General features: G+C 41.9%; 2 protein-coding genes across 2 annotated transcripts; one reads left to right on the top strand and one right to left on the bottom strand.

The window, feature by feature from the left end:
- Window positions 1–4545: 4545 nt before the first annotated feature.
- On the bottom strand, window positions 4546–8983 carry LOC147893364 (pentatricopeptide repeat-containing protein At5g27110-like). Its single transcript, XM_087385720.1, has one exon. The coding sequence runs from the start codon at window positions 8981–8983 to the stop codon at window positions 6140–6142; it is 2844 nt and encodes a 947-aa protein (XP_087241846.1). The 3' UTR covers window positions 4546–6139.
- Window positions 8984–18451: 9468 nt separating this feature from the next.
- On the top strand, window positions 18452–18979 carry LOC147893365 (uncharacterized). The gene has a single exon (XM_087385721.1). It carries the CDS (start codon window positions 18452–18454, stop codon window positions 18977–18979), a length of 528 nt encoding a protein of 175 aa, XP_087241847.1.
- Window positions 18980–21736: the final 2757 nt, after the last annotated feature.

The following is a 21736-nucleotide window of genomic DNA, read 5'->3' on the forward strand; positions in this document are numbered from 1 at the left end:
TAAGAGCCTTCAAAGCAGGTCTCCATTATCTGCCCTTGATGGATATATGTCATAATGGAAAATTTGGTCCTTACACCACACATTCAAGGAGAACGGATTGGTATCTTAGTGGGAATACTCCATTTCTCCATGTGCCCCATAAATTCTCTTGGGAAGTGGTGGTCGAAATAGCACAACTTAGAGTTACTAGGGACCTCTAAGGACTAAGAATAAGATAGGTTTTCATTTAGCCATTATGAATAAGTTCTCTTTTACATGTATCCTTAAAACATAATTATATATAATGCATGAAGACCATGCTTTATAGCTTGGCCATGTTTCTCCATTATTTCCATTATAATAATTCCATGTTCAATAATAAAAAGCATTATGGAGAAAACAATAATAAAAAGCATTGTCAAGTTTTGGAGGATGCAATAACCTCCAAGGGAGTGAGTGTGTGTTTATGTGGGACATCATATACTTAATGAAAGACTTCAATATGATTTCTTACTTTCATGGGCCATCAGTATGTTGACAAGCCTGAAGCACATAAGAGTCCCCAAAGGGATATGTGTGTGTGTGTGTGTGAGAGAGAGAGAGAGAGAGAGAGAGAGAGAGAGAGAGAGGGGCGCTCCAAGACACTGCCAATGGAAAAATGCTAGCCTAAAAATTCTAACAAGACAATCCATGGATGAGGGCTAGACTAGAAAGCCTAGAAGGGAGTACACGATAGAGGGCTAGACTAGAAATTTTAACAAAGGAGTACATGGAAAATAAAAGGTATCCTGGGGAAGAGGCTTGAAGAAGCAAGAGCTAGAAGACTGAAGGACCTATTAACCTCCCATCACCCGGATGTTCAAAGCAATGATGTTGGACACCATCTTCCACAAAGGGGAAGTCACATATCCTATATCTTGATCTATAAAACCTTGTGCCCCTAAATGCCATAAGTTGGGGTAATTGTGCTCACGGAGAAGGTATGGGCCCCCTCCATCAACCAGTCTGCCATGCCCCCAAGCAAGTCCCACCACATCCTCTGCATACTAGCCACTATCCAAAGGGCCTCTTGCCAAACTCTCTAGGATTTGGATAGCTCCAAAGATAATTTGGGATCGTCTCAAGGTCTCTATCCATGCAATGATGACACCTCCCATCCACATGCATCTACTCTTACCAAGGACCAATGGGCAAACCCCCATATGCAACCATACAAATCTTCCATGATCAGCTACTAGCCCAATGGGGGAGACCATTGTGAACTTTGGGATTATGAAGGCTTTTGTATGACATCATTTTATGTGACAATTCATGTGAAGTTTGTGCTATAGTTTAAGATTTACCGGTAATTAATTCAATTGAAGCATAAATAAATTAATCCATAGATAAACATAGGTTAATTAACCCTCCACTCACGAAAACTAATTGAAATTGGTAGGAGAGGTGAATAGCAAATAGACTATGCTCAGAGGCAATATAGAATCAACTCATATATCTTTCCGTCCGTCCACAAACTGGACAAGATATAATACCAAAAAGGTTCTACCTACCATACGCCTGGCACCTCTAGATCTTTGAGCCCGTGTGCTCCATTGAGCTTATGTCGACTCTCCGTCCTTTCACCTTACTATCCAGAAACTCAGCCTAGGTGGGCTGCCACTCTAGCTCAGTCTGCAGCTCTTCTGAATCACCTTCTTCTCTTGAATGTAGGCCCAAGGTGGCCCAACTACTGCTCCTCTTTGTTGTCCTGAGAGCTGCTCCAAGTGATGAGTTATAAGCCCAAATGGCTCCTTTTACAGCCACTGTCAAGCTACGTGGCATCTCAATACCCCTACTGACGTCATTGTGCTGATACAAATCTGCCCACACAGGCAAGTACCTTTGCTGCCCATGTGACAACCCCAGGCTACTCTTTTCTCTATGGTCCACCCCTCTGATGCACTACTCATATGGGGGCTCGCAAATGAGGAGGTGACTAATGCTATTTGAACACCCCCTCTCACTGACCCATGTTGACCCAATCCCAATCCGTCAATGAGGATGCCATTAGCTCCCGTGTTGTAGGCCTCTGGAACACTTTGGTGTTGTCACAGTCTTCTCAATACAAATCTGCCCACACAGGCAAGTACCTTTGCTACCCACATGGCAGCCCATGTGACAGCCCCATGCTACTCTTTTCTCTATGGTCCACCCCTCTGATGCACTACTCATATGGGGGCTCGCAAGTGAGGAGGTGACTAATGCTATTCGAACACCCCCTCTCACTGACCCATATTGGTCCAATCTCAATCTGTCGATGAAGATGCTCCAGTAGCTCCCCTATCGTAGGCCTCTGGAACACTTTGGTGTTGTCATAGTCTTCTCCTGGCTTTTCAACCAGTGGCTCTTGTTTCGCCTTGTCCGGTTCCTCTTTCACATACTAGTTTGGTACACAAGTCCATCTTTGGTAGCACCTGATGATACCACTACCTTCAGTCACGAAGCCACCTCTAAACTCGAGCCCTCCAGGTACCAGTATCCTTCAGCCGTCCCCCTCATGATAGGTGAACATCCTAAAGTCCTCTAGGCACCAAGCTCTCAGGGCCTGTTTCAACCCATCCTCCGTTTAGCTAGATCTGCAACCAAACACCATACCCGAGACATCATATCCTAGGCACAAATACAGATTACCTACACCGTCAAGCTCCAACTGTGATTCTGTATTGTCGTCCCCCTCTAAGTCACAGCCACCATTTGACCCTGAGTCTTCAGGTCCTATCGAAGAATCCCCTCTACTTCAGCAACACTAGCCAAGCACCAAGATGACTCCACGTACTCATCACTGTCCATCACCTTCACAAAGGATCCCGACTCCTCTTTTGGCCAATCCTCAATCTCTGACATTTTGATGGTAACACCGGGATCCACGTATCTAATCTCACCGGCACTTGGAGTTGCCACCAAGAACACTCGGAGTTGCCACCTGAGTTTACTCCTCTTACTCTGAGCAACACCCTTCTTCTTATCGGCCTTCTTTTTACAATGTTTCATAAAATATCTTGGCTCATCGTAGTAGAAGCACGCCCTCTCTTTCTCTCTCTTTGTTGTCTTCATCTAAAGAGTCTGCTCCTTTGTCAGTTTTGGGCTTGCCTTTGCCTTGCTTACCCTTGCTCTTGCCTTTGCTCCTGTCCTGAACTATCAGAACCTTGTCATCCTTACCTGTACCATTGTACTTCTTTTTTCAAGCTTCTTGCTGCAACAAAACTACTATAGCTCCGAGGGGGCATTTCCAACAATAACCTTGCCATCCTGGCCAAGCTTGTCCTTTGATCCCAACTGCTGCCAGTTGATCCCACACCACCTTCATCTTGGTGATGTGTTCCTGTACTGATTCCCCTTCATCCATTATACTCATGCAGTACAGCTCTGTCTCAAGGTCTACGACTCTCGCCTCATTGTCGAGCTCATATATATCGTCTAGGCCTCGAAAGAATTGTCTGCCATCCACCGTCCTAACCACAATGACAGCTAAGGCATTGTACTTCTTTTTTCGAGCTTCTTGCTTGAACAAAACTACTATAGCTCCGAGGGGGCATTCCCAACAATAACCTTGCCATCCTGGCCAAGCTTGTCCTTTGACCAACTGCTGCCAGTTGATCCCACACCACCTTCATCTTGGTGATGTGTTCCTGTACCGATTCCCCTTCATCCATTATACTCATGTAGTACAGCTCTGTCTCAAGGTCTACAACTCTCGCCTCATTGTTGAGCTCATATATATCGTCCAGGCCTCGAAAGAATTGTCTACCATATGAATATGCGAGAGCACCATATCCACCGTCCTAACCACAATGATAGCTAAGGCTTCCACATCCCGGATATGCCATGCTCTCACTAAAAAGCGTCTGCTGGAATTGTCACTGCCAATGTGGCTGGAGTAGTTACGGTGGCCTGAGGTGTCAGCTCCGTCCCCATCGCAATCCCCCACGACTCCCTCAACACTAAGTGACCCCAAACCTTCATTATCCACAACGGGTAGTTGGTCTTGTCAAGCTTGCCTGTCTCACCAAAATTTGGGATCTAGTATCTCGCCATGATAATGACCTGAAATAGGAAAAGAGTTTTAGAGTGTCGTACACCTGTCTGAACCTAAGCCTCCCACGAGGGTAAAATCCTTCAGACATTGCCTGAACCTGAGCCTCCCGCCTGGGTACAATCCTTCAGACACCAAAGCTAATTCCTCCGAGCAACGAATTGAGGTCCTCCTTCAGCAAGGTCCATGCCTTCAAGCTTCACTTCCCGAGAACTCCAGGCAGGGATTTGATACCATGTTAGAAAAATGAAATCCCACTAGAGAGTATTCAGCAGTAGCAGAAGACTGATAGATTAGCCTAGGAATTACACACGGAAGTGTTTCAATATGGAATCAGCTTCATCAAGTGTGTGTACTTCACAACCATTCATGTGTTTGTAGACTAGCAAATAGACTGTGCTCAAGGACAATATGGAAGCAACTCTTATATATTTCCGTCCGTCCACAAACTGGACAAGATGCAATACCAAAAAGGTTCTACTATATGCCTGCCACCTCTAGATCTCTAAGCGCGCCTGCTCCACTGAGCTTAGGTAGACTCTCTGTCCAAAGGATCTCTTCCACCTTGCTGTCTGGAAACTCAGCCTAGGTGGACTGCCACTCTAGCTCAGTCTGTGGCTCTTCTAGGTCACTTTCTCCTCCTGAACGTAGGCCCAAGGTTGCCCAACTGCTGCTCTTGTCTGCTGTCCAAAGGGCTGCTCCATGTGATGAGTTATGACCCCAAATGGCTCCTCTTATATAGGCCCCAAGGGCCCTTCAAAAAACCGACCAGGAGAGGGGGAAATAGCCGACCCAAACAGCCCCTCCTGCCCGACGATTGCAGGTCTGTTCAGCTGACCTGGTTGGCTGCGCCCAACCAGCCCAACCAGGCCCTATATAGGAGCAAAGGCCTGCCCCCCTTCAGCCCTCTCTTTCTGGTCTCTTGTACTGTGCAGGTCTTGCCTCTATCCAGGGCATATGTCAGCCCCAAAAGCTCCATACCCTGCTACAGCCAACCACCTATCAACCTCTGGTCTCCCGCCTTCTGCCAGGCCTTGTGTACCTCCGCACAGCCACTGCCAGGCTAGGTGGCATCTCCGTACCCTTGCTGACATCATTAGCTGATGGAGATCTGCCCACACAGCCAGGTACCTTTGCTGCCCACATGGCAGCCCATGTGCTGCCCATGTGACACCCATGCTACTCTTCTCTCTATGGTCCAACCCCCCGATGCACTCCTCATATGGGGGCTCACAAGTAGGGAGGTGACCAGTGATATTCCAACAACATGGTGGTGACCTTTGTCAACCAATGAGCATACGGTGGTTTCGTGATATCTGAAACTGCAACGATGGAAGGAGGCCTTTATCAACAGTTCGTGGCTATGGTGTACTCCCTTCAAGCATCTTTGATGAGGGTCGGCCTCCTGAGCTTTACGGTGCTGTGTTTAGTCGCCAGGCCTTCATGGCTGACTTGAATGTAGTGGAATTCATCTCTACTCAGCTGGGTCATCAGATTAGAAGATAGCCTTCTGAGTCGTGTCCTGAGTCTTGTAAACAGTGAAAAACTCAGCAGAGGTGAGCTGTGGTCTTGAGTTGAGGTTGTCCCTTCAGCCTTTTTCAATACAAGTCATTTTTCGTCTGTTACTAAATTGAAAGAGATGTCTCCAATTGCCTCTAAGAAAATGCACTGTGACCAAAATCTCTCATTTGATGGCCCACCATCTTCTATTGTAATGTCTTTGCAGCATCATCTTCCCTGCCAGCTGGAGCACAGATGCAAGGATTAAACAAAATGAAGCATAGGATTATGGGAACCTTTCTTTGACGAAACGGTGCTTATATGAGATTCTGCACAACTCCATCATGCTTTCTTAAGGTTCTCCAGCAGACTGCTTTAAATGCACTAGTTAGCCTAGTTGCTTCCTTCACACCCCAATTACTCACCCTCTGCCACCATCACTGTTGATACAAGACTGGAAGAGCCATCGAAATCACTCTCTTAATAGAACCAGGTTTCCATGTGTCTACTCTCCACCTTCCACCATAAACCTAAATGCTTTATGGGAGTCCCTACTGTCTGGTGCTTAATCTCGGCCTATCAAGAGAGTTACAGCTTAAGACCCCTGGCCCTCATCCTTTGTATAACCATTGCAGCATCATCTTCCCTACCAGCTGCAGCATAGAGGTTTGATAGCACTATATATGGGGTCAAGTTATCTGGATCGAGTTCAAACACATGATGTGCCACACGTTCTCCTCGTTTCACATCAGCCTGATATTGGCAGGCACCAAGCAGAGCCATGAAAGGCACAGCTGAAGGTTGAAATGGCATATCATAGATCAAACGCTCTGCCTCATCCAATAGCCCTGCCCTTCCAAGTAGATCAATCATACAAACATAATGATCCACGTTAGGTGAGATACCATGATCCTTTTTCATGGAATGAAAACGATCACGGCCCTGATCAACCATACCAGCATGGCTACATGCAGAAAGTACATTGACAAAGGTGACCTTGTCTGCCATCATGCCTTCCTTTTCCATTAGGTCAAAAATTCTAAGGGCTCGCTTCCCAAGTCCATGTTGTGCATAAATAGCAATCAAGGAATTCCAAGAAACAATATCACACTGCGGTAGTCTGTTAAAAACTCTCTGAGCATCCTTCAAGCTGCCACACTTGCCATACATGGTGATTAAGGCATTACCCACAACAACGTCCGATTCCAGGTTTCTGACCACAATACAGGCATGTATCTGCTTACCTTCAGCTAGTGCTGCCCTGCTTGCACATGCAGCCAGAACAGTGATGAAAGCAACCTTGTCTGGCAAAACTCCTTTCCGCTGCATTTGGTCAAAATGTTGAAGAGCCTCCTTGCCTAGACCCTGTTGGACATACACTGCAATCATGGCCGTCCAAGAGAAGACTTTTGGCTTAGGCATCATATCAAACACTCTCCTTGCATCTCCTGAGCTGCCACACTTGCCATACATGTTGATAAGGGCAGACCCCACTATTTCATCCGAGTCGTATCTACTATGAAGAATGAAATCGTGTAATTTCTTGCCTGTAGATAGGGCTTCTTGGCTAGCACATGTAGTAAGAATGTTGACCACTGTAACCTTGTCAGGCACAATTCCTTCCCCTTGCATTTTGTAGAACAGTTCCAAAGACAATTCACCTTGCCCATGCTGGGTATGCACAGTAATGATAGAATTCCATGAAACCACATCACGCACAGGCATTTTGTCAAATATCTTCTGTGCATCCTCCAGGCTGCCACACCTGCCATACATGTTAATGAGAGCACCTCCAACAAGTACGTCTCGCTCTAAACCTCCATTCCTGATGTTGGCATGCAATTGCCTACCTTCAGCTAAGGTACTAGGGCTGGAAAATGCTGCAAGAAGACTGATAAAAGTGAACCTATCGGGCTTCATTCCTTTCATTTGCATTTGAACAAACAGTTCAAGAGCCCCTTTGATCTTCCCCTGCTCAGCATACGCTGCAATCATAGAATTCCAAGAAACCAGATCCTTGTCACCCATTTCATAAAATATTATCCGTGCATCTTCCAAGCTGCCACATTTGCCATACATGCTGAGAAGAGCATTTGCCACCGTGACATCCAGTTCAAACCCATTGTTCATGATGCATCTGTGCATTTCCTTGCCTTCAGCTAGTGCTGTCTGGCTGGAAAAAGCAGCCAGAATGCTGATAAAAGTCACCCTGTTAGGTTCCACTCCATTCTTTAGCATTTGGTTGAAAAGTTTAAGGGCCTCTTTGGCCTTCCCTTGCTGGACATACACCCCAATCATCCCTGTCCAGGACACCACATCGTGCTGGGACATCTCGTCAAACATTTCTCTTGCATCTTCTAGGCTTGCGCATTTCGCATACATGTTGATAAGAGCATTCCCTATGGTGATCTCTGAGCCGAATCCACTCTTGACGATCCTCGTATGCAGTCTTCTGCCCTCAGATAGGGCTGATGGGCTGACACATGCAGCAAGAATACTGATAAAGCTCACTCGGTTAGGCATAAATCCTTCCAGTATGAGTTGATCAAACACTTGAAACGATTTCTTCATGTTGCCATGCTGTGCATGAAGTGCAATCATCGTGGTCCAAGAAACCACGTTTCTCTCTGCCATTGTGTCAAATGTCCTTTGTGCATCGTTGATGCTGCCACACTTGCCATACATGTTGACGAGCGTCGTCTCCACAATAACATCTGATTTACATTCGCTGCCCAAAATGCGGATGTGTGTGCGCTTACCTTCAGCCACAGCTTCCTGGGTGGTATACACAGAAAGCACACTCACATAGGTGACCTGGTTTGGCCGAATTCCTTCCTGTAGCATTTGGTGGAAGAGCTGGAGAGCTTCAAGGCTCTGACCTTGCCGGATATAAGCTCTAATAATAAGATTACATGCGAAAACAGTCCGCCGCAATTGGTCAAAGATTCCTAGAGCATCCTCCACAGCATCACAATTGTCATACATGTGGAGAAGGTGGTTCCCCAAGAAAGTATTTTGTTCAAGACCACATTTCACAATGTGGGCATGGACACGCTTGCCATTCGACAGGGCCCTTGTATCCCGATACCGCCGTATTAGGGACGCATAGGTAGCAGCATCCACAGTCTGAGTCCCGAAAATCTGCTGAAGGTGGTTTTGAGGCGTACAACCATTTTGATCCAGAAGGGTATCTCCCATGACAGCATGTGACCTGGTTTCAAGGGGTACACCCATCAATGCTTCTTCATCAGCTGATTCCTCAGGGTTGTAAGAGCAACCCAGATCAACAATCTCGCTTTCCACGACTCCGGAAACCCTTTCCTGCAATGTTTTTATCGCCCGAGTTAGAATAGCAAGAGGAGTAGACCATCCGCAACGGGAGGTAATTGCTTTACTGCCACATGGGTGAACCCATGTTCTCCTCAAGAGCATGCTCTCAAGGAGGAGGAGCAGGAGGACGAGGACATCAAGAGCAAAAGGAGATGTCCTCTCTCTTTCAAGTTGGTTTACATTAATGTACTCTTTCTTTAGCACCAAAGGTAGACTAAGGGTTCCTTTAGGCTATAGTGACGATTCAATCAAAAAAAGAGAAAATTGTTCTATTAGCATTGCCTTCCAGGCCCACCAGTCTTATATTTTTGTACAATGCATTGAGGTTCTCGAGTTTCTCACCTACTAGAACTTGTTAATGTGTGTGTTACTAGTGGAAGGGTGAATGGATTGTTGAGCCACCTATATTGAATGTACATTTTCTTGTATAGGCTATGAGTAGAGCTGTTGGTAGGTTGACATTGTTATCGACCATTTGTGCATAGGCCGAATGAGCTCTTGGACTATAATGCACCATGAGAATGTTTATCATATACACAGGTTGTGTGATGATGCCAAGCATTCAAACTAGCTGACGTTCAAACTTACTGACATCTAAGCACCTGGGATGGCAGTTACATAATTACCTAGCTATTTTGACCACCATATGGCCATAAAGGCATGTTAGGTGCGATCTTCAATCAGAGGTCGGATATCATACTTTGCTAGCAGATTGCCTTGAAAAGAAAACCTAAGATAAGTGCTCAGCATGCAACATTTATAAAATTAACTTTCATTTTATGATATATATCATACTTTGCTAGCAGATTGCCTTGAAAAGAAAACCTAAGATAAGTCTCTGATTGCTAGCTAATTGCTAGCAAAGGTAGTGCACCATACCATTCTATCCAGCTGATTGCATGGAGTAAGAGATTTTAATAGATTTTTCTTCATACTGTTCATTCACTTTGATTTTTCAAGGAACAATAGTAGATTTTGCTACATTTTTTAGGTCTTGCAAAACCTTAAACCCTGGGGCACCAACTCATTATGTTACTACCCTTGTTCAAAATCTAGGGTATGGGAGACATCCGTGCTGTCTGGGTGTAGTTGGTCGAGTCATGTGCATCGTTTTAGTAGCATTGTTCTTTGTTTGGGGTTGCTAGTGTTAATGTACAGAAACTCCTTGGTTGTGGTTGAGAGTGGTAGCGAAAGGCAAAGATAGGCTTCTTGTTGGGCACTGATGTGCTGAGTGTTTAGTATTGCGTTCCCTATTCTCTTGATGTGCTTGTTTGCAGGGCCGCTACGCTCGAAGCTCTCTGGTATTGCTTTCTTGATTGTGTTGTTTGTTTCTTTGTCAACCTTAGTAATATACAATGTGCAGTATGAAGCTACCCTGTGAGGATTTAGGACGAACTGTACATATGTGTTTGCATCCCAAAGCTTTGAGAGAGCAAGATTGAAGTTGCTCGTGTTTATGTCATTTGGTTGTCTTTTCAGGAAAATCATGGGCTGCGAGATTATGCTACGGACTGCTTTTTGGTACTCAAGCTCGGTCATCGAAATTTGTTCGAGGAACTGATCAAAGTCCAAGGATTTGTTATTGTTGCTTGCATTGCTAGCTCTATCTTCTTGTAGTTCAGCCGCGCTTTTTGATTGTTATGTTGTTTTGGCAAAGGGATGAGGAGTGTTGTTTTGTGCATCGGAGCCCTTGGCAAGCCAAATTTGCGTGACTTTGTTTTTCTCTTGTGGCATGTTTTTTGATGACTGTGAGTTTGCAAGTCCCTCTCGTTAACGTTAAGCAAGTCATTGTTTACAGAAATGTACTTGTCCACAAAATTCTCCAGTTCCTCATCACTGAGGTTCATATATAATATTGACGGATTTCCTACAGAAGTTTTAAATATGCAAGGGATAAATATGACAATCTCTAGTCCTCCCTACCACAACGAATAAGGTTTATACTTCAAAAAGTATGAAAGATTTTCAGATTTGCACATATTTTTCATAATATATAAGACCCAAGGGGGGGTCTTTTGGATGAGGGAAATTAAAACAAAAAATATATTAAAATATAAAAACCCATGTCCTTTCAAAATCATATAACTTTTTCATGTGTTACCCAAATTTCAAGGTCTAAAGATATATTTGAAGCTTTTTTAGTGTAGAACACAATCATGCTAATTTGACCAACTTTTACTTGTGGCAATTCATCTCATACTCAAAATTCTGATAGGTATTCTTACCAAAGGGAGTTGGTGCCCTATGCCTTACTCTTTGAGCGATATCAAGTAATTCTACATGTAGTTCTATTGAATCTATAGATTTATAAAGAACGAACAAAAAGAGCTCATTACCTAACCTTCTTTCCATTCTTTCTTTGTATGTAGCAGCCAAGTTCATTGCTCTGTTACATCCAAAGTATCTAGATGCTTTGTTTGGATTAATGTGTTTGAAAGAAGTATTTTGAGGAGTGATAGGAGAAGTAGATGGTGACTTAGAGGCCGGCTTCTCAGAATCTAAAGCACCAAATATTAGAATATAAGTTTTGACAATGCAAGCTTTGAATTAGAGTTCATTATAAGGCAATGAAAAACTAAGTTTCTGTTAGTGGCTCATAGAAGAAGCATATTTACAAAAGCATTCAACGGATGGCATTGGGAAAATCTGCTAGAGAAATACAAGTGCACAAAGGAAGTTTTAGATAAGAAAATTTCCATTTTCTGCAACATTAGAGCCTGCTAAAGACAATACAATCGAACCTCTTTACAAATAATATGAAAATATATACAAAAGCCTTTACAAAGAATAAGAAATTACGTAGCAAAAGTTTGGATGAACTACAAAACAAAATAGTAAGAGTCAAGATGGAAGTTGTCCTAAAATCCAACATTGAAGCATCAAACGCATAGCACAAAGGAAGTCTATGAATCGATGATTGTCACTCCCCAATATGTAGCCCATCACCAACATAAAGTTGGCCTAGGATAAACACAACAAGACATAAATAAACCCAATGTCGAAGTATTAGAGCCGCATGACTATAGGATAGGGAAAAAGAGCCCAACCACACAATAAGAATGGTCATTATACAAAGTAGACAAAAGAACATAAAGCTGTGGCATTAGGAAGTGATGTAGCCCATCCCATCCTTAGCCCACAAGGAGGCTAGATAGCCATCAAAGATCAAAGACATGCAACGATATGCCTTTTCCCTTCACCAAGAGAATGATCGATGATTTAAAGCATCTTCTCGGCCATGGCCGATCTGAGACATACACAATGAGTTAAGCCCTGCACAACAAGACATAAATAAACCCAATGTTGAAGTATTAGAGCTGCATGACTATAGGATAGGGAAAGAGAGCCCAACCACACAATAAAAATGGTCACTATACAAAGTAGACAAAAGAACATAAAGCTGTGGCATTAGGAAGTGATGTAGCCCATCCCATCCTTAGCCCACAAGGAGGCTAGATAGCCATCAAAGATCAAAGACATGCAATGATATGCCTTTTCCCTTCACCAAGAGAATGATCGATGATTTAAAGCATCTTCTCGGCCATGGCCGATCTGAGACATACACAATGAGTTAAGCCCCGCACAAAAAAAACATCCACAAAAAGTGCCAAACCTAAGCCTTTGCTTTGCTTCAATGGGAACAACTATACCCATTAAGGAAGTTGACATCCATGATTCCATCAAATAGAAATAGAGAGATACAATAGCATGACCTTCATATATGAATGATAGAGGGAAAACTTACACAATGGTGAACCTGAGTCTTAGCCTCAGTAGAATAGGAAAACCAAAGTCAACAAGCCAAGCATGAAACACAAAGCATGAACAATAAAGCTTAAGCAATAGATATAAAGGAGGCTCATGCACAATAGGATAACCATCCTGATGAAGAGGGGAGAACCAACTACATAAATCCATAAGAAACCCTAAGCACATGTGAAAAAACTTACCCATGTGGAAACATACCGATAAAGAAAGATCATCAACAAAGACACCCATCATTATTCTAAACTTCACTTGATACTCTTTTCCATACCTCCTAAACAAATGAACACTTAGTCCCTCATCTTTTAATTCCCTTTTCTATCATCATGCTCAATCCTTAAACACACTCATGATTATTCTAAACATCACCCAATAGAAAAATAATAGTCACTTCTCATAGAAATGAACAAGATGAATCGGATACTATTACCATTTTGTTGCAAGTACAATGGTTGCTATAGCAAACGCCAAGCTTTGTTATAGTTCAAATAGTACAAAAGCTTCAAATCATGTACAAGATCTTGCAACATCTTTTATAAAGAAAAAAACAGTACTGTAACTGTAGCCAGAAACATGATTACATGCACAACTACTTAGTCTTCTACTCTTCCCCCTTTTTCTAATAGTTTGATGAGGTGTTTACAGCTTTTGAATTTTTTTTGGTAGGAACTAAGTACTAAATCTACTCAATCTCATTGAAACTAGTAATGCACATAGATGAAGTTCTAATTACATATATTACCGTTTAAAAAGATATAATGTACATAGTACTTTAAAATCATATATTATATACGTTTTATATGACATACAAATTGAACTTAATAGTACAGGACCACTTGTTCAGAAGATGTGATAGATCCCATTACTAATATTCATCATTCAAAAAGACATGCTAAATTTATACTTACCACATGGGATCTATGAATCAAGCTTCATCACCAATCTTCAAAGCTAAAAGGGGCCAGTTAAGGGTGTCACATGACTTCAACTAAACCAAAAGTCAATAGAATTAGCCAAGATTAAGGCTATTAGGGAAGAAAAGGAAAAACAACATCATCTAAAGTATGTTTCAGTCCCAAGCATTTAATAATAGATCATCTGGTTATAATACGAGTTGCAACAAAAGCAATCGAGCAATTTGCTGCTACGTTGTGGATGTCAAGAAAGCTTTTGAAACCATAACCCCGAGTTGTAACAAAAGCAATCGAGTAATTTGCTGCTACGTTGTGGACGTCAAGAAAGCTTTTGAAACCATAACCCATAAACAATTATGGGAAAGGATTGAACAGCTCTGCAAATACCTCAAGAACTTAGGAAAGCTACTGTCAAACCACACTTGGAGAACTATCAAAGCCACTACTGGATGGTCAACTTCTAAGGAAATGATAATCATAAAGCAATGGGGTCAAACAAGGCTATCTCCTCCCCCCAACTCTTCTCTGTTTATGAATAGAAGTCACAGTGAAGAAGGAGTAGAAATTGTCAGGTATGCTCCTACATATCCATGCGGAGAATGTAATTGTCTTTGCAAAAGACGGTCATGATAATCAAGAAAAAAACAAGCAAATGTCCTTTACATTTGAAGCAAAACCACTAGAAGCAACTACAACCCAGAAGTACCTAGGACTTGAGTTTTAGAACAACTACAAGTGGAATGCAAGCATGGAAAGAAGACTCATGGAAGCTTTTAAAACAAATGCAAGAAACCACATCGATGGAGCTTAGAAATGAGGAAGTTCCTATACACAATGCTTGTTCGAAGAATGGTCCTCTATGGGAAAAGAATACAAACAATTGACAAAAGAATTCTCATAGGATTAAAGTACAAACCCCCTACCCCGTCAGGCTAGCAGAGAGAGGGATGATACCCCTCAAAGGAGAAGCTCTTATCCAGTACATAGCATATCTTCACAGTTACAACAGTACCAAGCCCATTGAAATTCAAAATGAAATACATGTTCTTGTTAACAAAGAGATCAACATGGCAAGGAAACTTACCCCTCCAAATATCTTCATCATCTCTTCAAGGAAGGCTGCCACGAGAGAGGATTTTCCTACCCTAACTGTTCCAACTATGAAAACGAGGGTCCCTTCTTAATCTCTGTATTTACATCACTCAAAGTGGGCCTGTTGCTTTTAGCTTCGTCCCATGCAAAAGTTCTATTCTCCACAACAACAGGAAACTTATCTACAACAGGATGCCTTGCCATTGCACCTGATTGGAGCTCACTACTAAACATGAATTTATCCAAGTGCTCAACTTAAACTAAGACCTAGGATGCAGCACTGAGTGCCTGGGGAAAATTTTTGACTGGGTTTTGAGGTATTCTATATACACAAGCCACTATGAAAACTATAGAAGTCGTAAGGCTTGTGTTAATCAAGGCTACAATTAAACATGTGGCAGATTGGACAAAAGGCACAGTGTTCTAGAGAACAAAATGTTGAATGCCATAGAAATAACAAATCTTGTCAACAAGTTGTACTCAGTTTGTCTGTATGCCTGAAATCTCTCACAAAATTTCTCTTCCCATGCTTAGAACTTGATGACTTTGATGTAAGCAAGCGCTTCAATGATTGCCTTCATCCTGGTGTCCCTTAATCTCATCACAAACATTTGATAGTATTTTCGCTTACTTGAAAAATATGCCGTGAGAGGGCCTATAATAATCAAAACGGCCAGCCCAGACACCAAAGATAGGCCTAAGATGTTGAAGACAATAAGGACGCCGGTCACAACCTGCAGTGGTACATCCCAACAAAGATGCAGCTGCAAGCGAGCATCTGATTGGCCGAGTTGGACAGGCGCAATCCTTTCTTAAAAAGCATTGTCACAACAACAATTCAAATATTGTTGCCATTGGCCAAGCTTGAAATAGAGGAAGTTATAGTAGTGAACATGCTGCCAGGTGCTAGCTCAAGAATATCACCAATCTCGAGGGAACATTTTGACCCAGCGACAAGCACAAGATTTAACCCACAAAAACGCGGTTTGGCTAAAGATCCTAGCTTTTGCAAAATAGCTTGTACATCCAATGCTCACTACATTTTTGGCCTCGTTGCTTAAAAGAGGCTCATTGAAACTGCTATCTACGCTCAGTAGAGAATGAATGCCCGTGTGCCCTTGTGTTTCCACATAGAAGACATAAACCACAAGAGACATACATATCCTCCACCTTAAGAAGAAAGTGGAAAGAGAGACTTGCTAAGGCCAATTGAAAGATGAAACTTATGGGCTCCAAAATGGAGACAATGAATGTGATAAACCACCAATACTTGTGGGATTGGTATGCGAGAAGGCTGTAGCCAGCCCTCAAATTTGAAGCCTTCGGGACCTTTATGAGGGAGTGTAAAAAAATTTAGCACACTGAAAACAAACAGGATTTTCAATTCAGCCCTTCATGGCAAGAAGAGTGACGAAATCTTCAAATTATCAAAAGAAAGGCTAACCTTCAAAGTCTAACACAGAATGACGTCACGTTATCTCTTCCTGCAAGCTCCTAGCCTCACGACTCAAACTCACCTTCCTTCCACTTGCAGTCCTGCTACTCTCGAGCTACTCCAGCCTTCTCGTGTGTTGCCTCTTCAATCATTGTGCCTCCAATCCTCTCCTTCATTGGCTTCTCCTTTCATAGCCCGGTGGTAGATTTTCGTCAAAAAGCACTACTGCAAGGATTTCATAAAGTACCGATCGTGCAGGCTACATAAGATGATGAGCGTGCAGACATGATTCGTGAAGCTGCAAGCAAAGTGTAAAAGGCAGCAATATCTATGTTGATTGAACGATGAATCCACTTGTAAGTTGTCGTTGCACTTGCCAAAGCTATAGCGTATACTTGCAAGAAAGTTTTCTTGCATATTTTCTCGCAAAATACATTGCCTCCCATTAGACAGTGTAGCCTTTGACAAACTTTGCTTGTTTTTACAGCTCTATTGATCGTCATAATTGTACTGATCGTGCAAACATAAGATGGTGATTATGAGAACATAAGATCGTGCTGCACCAAGATCTCTGCCGATTGAAGCTACGCTTTCTTGTAAGTTGTCGTTGCAAGAGCCTATAAGAGTATTTTCCCGCATTGATCAACAATCACAGTTCGTACGCATATTTTCTTGCAAAATAACGTTTTTTCATGCTTTGAAGCCTTGCTTTGTCTTGTAAGAAGTCATTCCAATTTGTAAAGCTATCACCTATAGCCTGAAAAACGATTTTCTAGCATAGATTGTCAATCAAAGTTCTCGCCTCTACCCTTCTTCCAATCATTGACGATGGCTTCATGTGGCTCCCTCTTGTCGAAACCAAAAAACTGCTTTGGGCACTTACCTCAACGTCTTTTCATACTTTTCTATCCAGCTTATCTTTGCAACTTGCTTCATTTAGGCGCTGGAACCTTCTGCAAATCCTACACATATTTTCTCACAAAATAACATTTTGGCAGGTTTTTGCAACGTGAAAAGTTGACTCTTTTCCTGCTAGCTTGCTCACTGCACTAGAATTTGTAGAAACATGAAGCCTTTAGAGCTATGAATTGATAGCATTATAGTTCGTGGAGTTCCAAAAGTGTGAATTCATGTTCCAAAAGAGTCCAATAGCTTGTGAATTTTGTAGAAACGTGAAGCCTTTAGAGCTATGAATTGATAGCTTTATAGCTCGTGAAATTCCAAAAGTGTGAATTCATGTTCCAAAAGAGTCCAATAGCTTGGCAATTCACACTGTATATGCAAAACGTTTTGGTGTTGCGCAATGTTGATGGTATAATGAATATTCATAGTTGGAGGAAGATTAAATCCAAATTGATTTTCTTTGTAGATTTGTAAAATTAGATTTTGTAAAATAAGATTGGAGTTTGCTTGGAGGTTCAAGCATTTCAATTTGCAAGTAAATAAGCAAAGTCTAAGAGGTATGAACTTTAGCTTTGCATGGGTTTTTATGAATGTCAGATGGAGCATTTTGAAAGTTTAGATTCATGTTACCCTTTTTTTTTTCTAGATTTGTCACAAACAATTGTTTCCTCCATGAGTTTTTCATGAGTAAGAGTAATGTAGAATCCTTAAAATTAATTATTGTAGTCTTTATACTAAGCTTAACTCCCCAAACATACTTTACTATTTATTGATTTAAGTTTTTGATTTGTCGATAGGCATGGGAAGGCCAAAGAAGGATAAGAGACAAATATCCTTACATGTGGCTTTTGGCACGGTAATTCTAAGGAAGTAGACAATAGTGAGCATATGTATGTGGATTTGAATGTTGATGTTGATGTTGTGGCTCTTCAGAATGAGGATATCAAAGCAACAAAGAGAAAGGAAACTATACAAGGTCTTTTATTCCAGCATGGAAGATTATATATCCTTGGGCATATGCTATTTTTAATAATGAAGGAAAGGAGTGGATTAAATACTCTATATGTGTGGAGATAATGCCAACAGTCCATTTGGTCAAATGGGGAGTAGTACAATTCACAAGTAGGCACTTGAAATACACAAGAATTCAGAAGGACACAAAAGGGCCCAAGAGAGATTTCAATTGAAAAAGCAAGAGGACCTAATGGTAGATGCTGAAAAGGCACACGTTATGAGCGTTATGCAAATTATGTGGTTTGTCGCACGTAAGGACATGTCCTTAGAGTCATATGTAGATGCATGCTATCATCACATGTTTATGCACACACCTGATATGCCACTGTCAAGTGAGTACTCATCCTACATAATATCATTTCAGGAAAAGAGTTCTTAGAAACATTATATCTTGTGTATTTGGAGAAACTCAAAGAAGAGATATGTGAGATCCCTTTCTATTCCATTATGGTTGATGAAAGCATGGATCGTCGCTTTGAAAAACACTTGTTTGTCTACATTACAGTTCTTGCCAAAAGGGGAATTGGGCCTTGCAAGACTAGATTTGTGCGCTTAGTTCATAATTGTGATGGTAAGGCACAATCAATATATGAAGGTGTGCAACAAGTGATAGATGATATGCACTTGGAAAGGCAAAAAATGGTGGGTTTTACATTAGATGGGGCTGCTGCTATGATTGGTGCAAATGAAGGATTACTTGCTAAACTATGCCGTGACATTCCACATCTTTTGAGTGTTCATTGCATTGCTCATCGTGAAGCACTAATAGTCAAAGATGCATGTGAGAGCTCCATAGAGTTTACAAATGTTGATAAATTTGCAAACAAGATAAGACAATGGCTAGGTGAATCTTCTTTGCTACGAGAGGAGCTCATGGATATTTTAGATGCCTTTCATTTGAAGCATTATCAAGTGCTTCAAATACATGGTGTTATAGATGGGTATCATGGGGAAAGTGATGGATCGTTATTTTAGATGCCTTTCATTTGAAGCATTATCAAGTGCTTCAAATACATGGTGTTAGATGGGTATCATGGGGAAAGTGATGGATCGTTTGGTTAAAATAATGGATCGTTTGGTTAAAATAATGCCTGCACTTCTCACAGATTGAAAAAGGGGCCATGAAAAAATGTACGAATGTGCAATCGTATATCAAGTGCAGTTTCTCATACACTTTTTGGTTTATGTGTTGGCAAAAGTAGATTGGTTGAATTTATTGTATCAATATGAGCACATAGATATTACAAAATCTTATGGAGTTTATGAGAAAGACCAAAGATGGAGTTCTTGTTTGTGAGGATAAAGGGGGTGGAATCTATGCACATGTCCTAAAATATGTAAGTCTTGAAGGTAGCTATAGGCAAGGAGACCTGGATGGGTGTATAGCTCTTGCCAATCTTTTATTGAGTAATTTTACTTAACTTAAAAGATTGAGTGATTTTACTTAACTTTTAACTTTTAGGAAAGGTTTAATGACCAGGGATTGTTCAATGCACCTAAGTTGTTCTCTCCTAAGAACTATCATAAGGAGAATAAGGATAGATCAAGTTTTTCAAGACAATATTTGGGACGCCTTTGTGTTAAATTTGGAAATGGAGTGTACGAGAGAGCATAGAAAGCTTTATTTTCATAGATTATGAACTCTTCGTACTAATATTCATTCATATGAAAGCTTAAAATAAGCATTTTAGATTATTTTAAAGATGATGCTTGGGCCATAGCAACGTAAGGTAGCAAACAAGTAAACCCAACCTTTCAAGCAAACATGGAAAAAAATACATGCTGAGTTAAATAAGGCTTTCAGAGCCCCTCACCATCTTAGGCAACATCAAAGCCCCTCACATCTTAGGCTTCCAAAGCCCTCACGATCATAGGCTTCCAAAGCCCCTCACCATCTTAAGCTTCCAAAGCCCGTTACCATCTTAGGCAACCTCAAACAATCTTTGAGGCCGCCTCTCCTTCATTGCTTTCCAAGTCTCATATACAACATCCCATTCAATCTCTTTCGGCTTCTCTGGAGTTGAGAGTGATATAAACATCAAAGCATCAAGAGTTTTCAAATTGCGACAAGATCGATCATGATTTGTGATCCTATTCTATTGGGTATGAAAATTTTTAATAATCTGTATCTTGGCATAAAAGCATCTGTTTCGCTTACAATTTTTTGCAATTACATTGTAATTTTGCGAGGAAAAAGACCACATTGTTTAATTTCTTCAACAACAGCAGAGACGACACAGGATTTGCAAAACCCATAAAAAATATGTATTGCGCTTGGAATTTTCCGGTACATACACCTCAAGGGCTAGAAACGAAAAACATTTGTAGTATACTGAGTCTGCCTAAAAGTATTAACATACTATCAACCCAAACGGCTTACAAAATATGGATTGCATGTTGCATCAACAAGAGGCAAGAACTCGGGAAGCCTTGGACTATGTTCATGCGTGTTGACTGGTTCTTTTCCAGGGCGATGTGCTGGCTGGCAGTGTGAGCTTTGCATGCTCACGATGATTGCATGTGCGTCAGACATTTCAAGGGCCACATTCTCCTTATCAGACACGAATTTGCCACTGGACTACTAACTCTCCACACTTTTCAGCATAGAACTTTCACTACAGAGAAGTAAATTACTGGCATTTTTGTGGCACTGTGTATCGAAGTACCTTGACGGACAGAAGACCTTTGATATGCCTATCAACATGTGGATGGGTTATCTTTTCAGTACTATTGAAGAAAATAAGACTAACATCAGCAGACGTGATAGATGAAGGCGAGACCATCGCCTTCCAAAGGCACTCGACTCGAGTGATCTCCATTTCCTTGCCTTGAAACAGGATGGCCCATGTAGCGGAAGGATAGTAGCTCCTAGTTGGTAGCATCTTCAGAAGGCACTTTCTCAGGGTGGCAACGTATCTGCACCTGAGCTTGAACTTCCAAAACATAAAAGCACGATCAAAGACATTAGCTCTCGTTATGCAAACCTGATTCTTCATCTCATCTGGACCATATCTGATATAAAGCTCGATCCCTGCTTGCATGTCCTCACGAGAGATGCCTTTTGCCACCAGGCTCTTGAAATGGGGTTGACCATAATCTTTCATGCAATACCCAATCATACCTTGGTTATGCAAATTCTTCTGCTTCAACGCGCGACACCTGATGACTCCCCTGATAGGCCGATCCACATCCTAGCCGATGTATTTCTGGATGGGCAGATTCACACTATGTATGGTGCATGCAACTATGCAGACAACCATTTAAAAGTGCAAGTGATATAGTGCGCCTCCGCTCTCCACACCAGAATAGCCGGATACGTAAGCATCTTGAAGAAATTGCTCGAGCTTAGGAAGTAGTCTATCTATTCCACGTCTGCGCCTCCTACACCTACCACCATTACGTTCAACTCCAAAATCTTGGGACCGTGGTTCCTCTTCATCGGAGTCTTGTGAGGTCTCCCTCGCTTCCTCTTAATCCTACCACAAGAAAACATCACGTTACAACATCGAACACAACATCAAATGGAATAAAAAGCTATTATACACTTACTCTCCACACTCCACAGCATCATCCATCGCTCTACCAGCTTGTGCATCACCACCTTCCTCCTCGCAGATTACCTCGCGCAGAGAACCATGAGCTCTCGCCTTTCTCATCCCCTTCATGGCATCGAGCTTCCTACTCGCTGACACCCTCGAATACACTGACACGTGCCAAAGGACAACCAGATTG

Source organism: Dipteris shenzhenensis, chromosome 15, assembly GCF_047967505.1.
Source record: "Dipteris shenzhenensis isolate YYH24624 ecotype China chromosome 15, Dip_SZ_1.0, whole genome shotgun sequence".
Taxonomy (NCBI): Eukaryota; Viridiplantae; Streptophyta; class Polypodiopsida; order Gleicheniales; family Dipteridaceae; genus Dipteris; species Dipteris shenzhenensis.

Coding starts and splice junctions, on each gene's coding strand:
- LOC147893364 (XM_087385720.1), bottom strand. CDS start 8,983: ATGCTCTTGAGGAGAACATGGGTTCACCCATGTGGCAGTAAAGCAATT.
- LOC147893365 (XM_087385721.1), top strand. CDS start 18,452: ATGGTTGATGAAAGCATGGATCGTCGCTTTGAAAAACACTTGTTTGTC.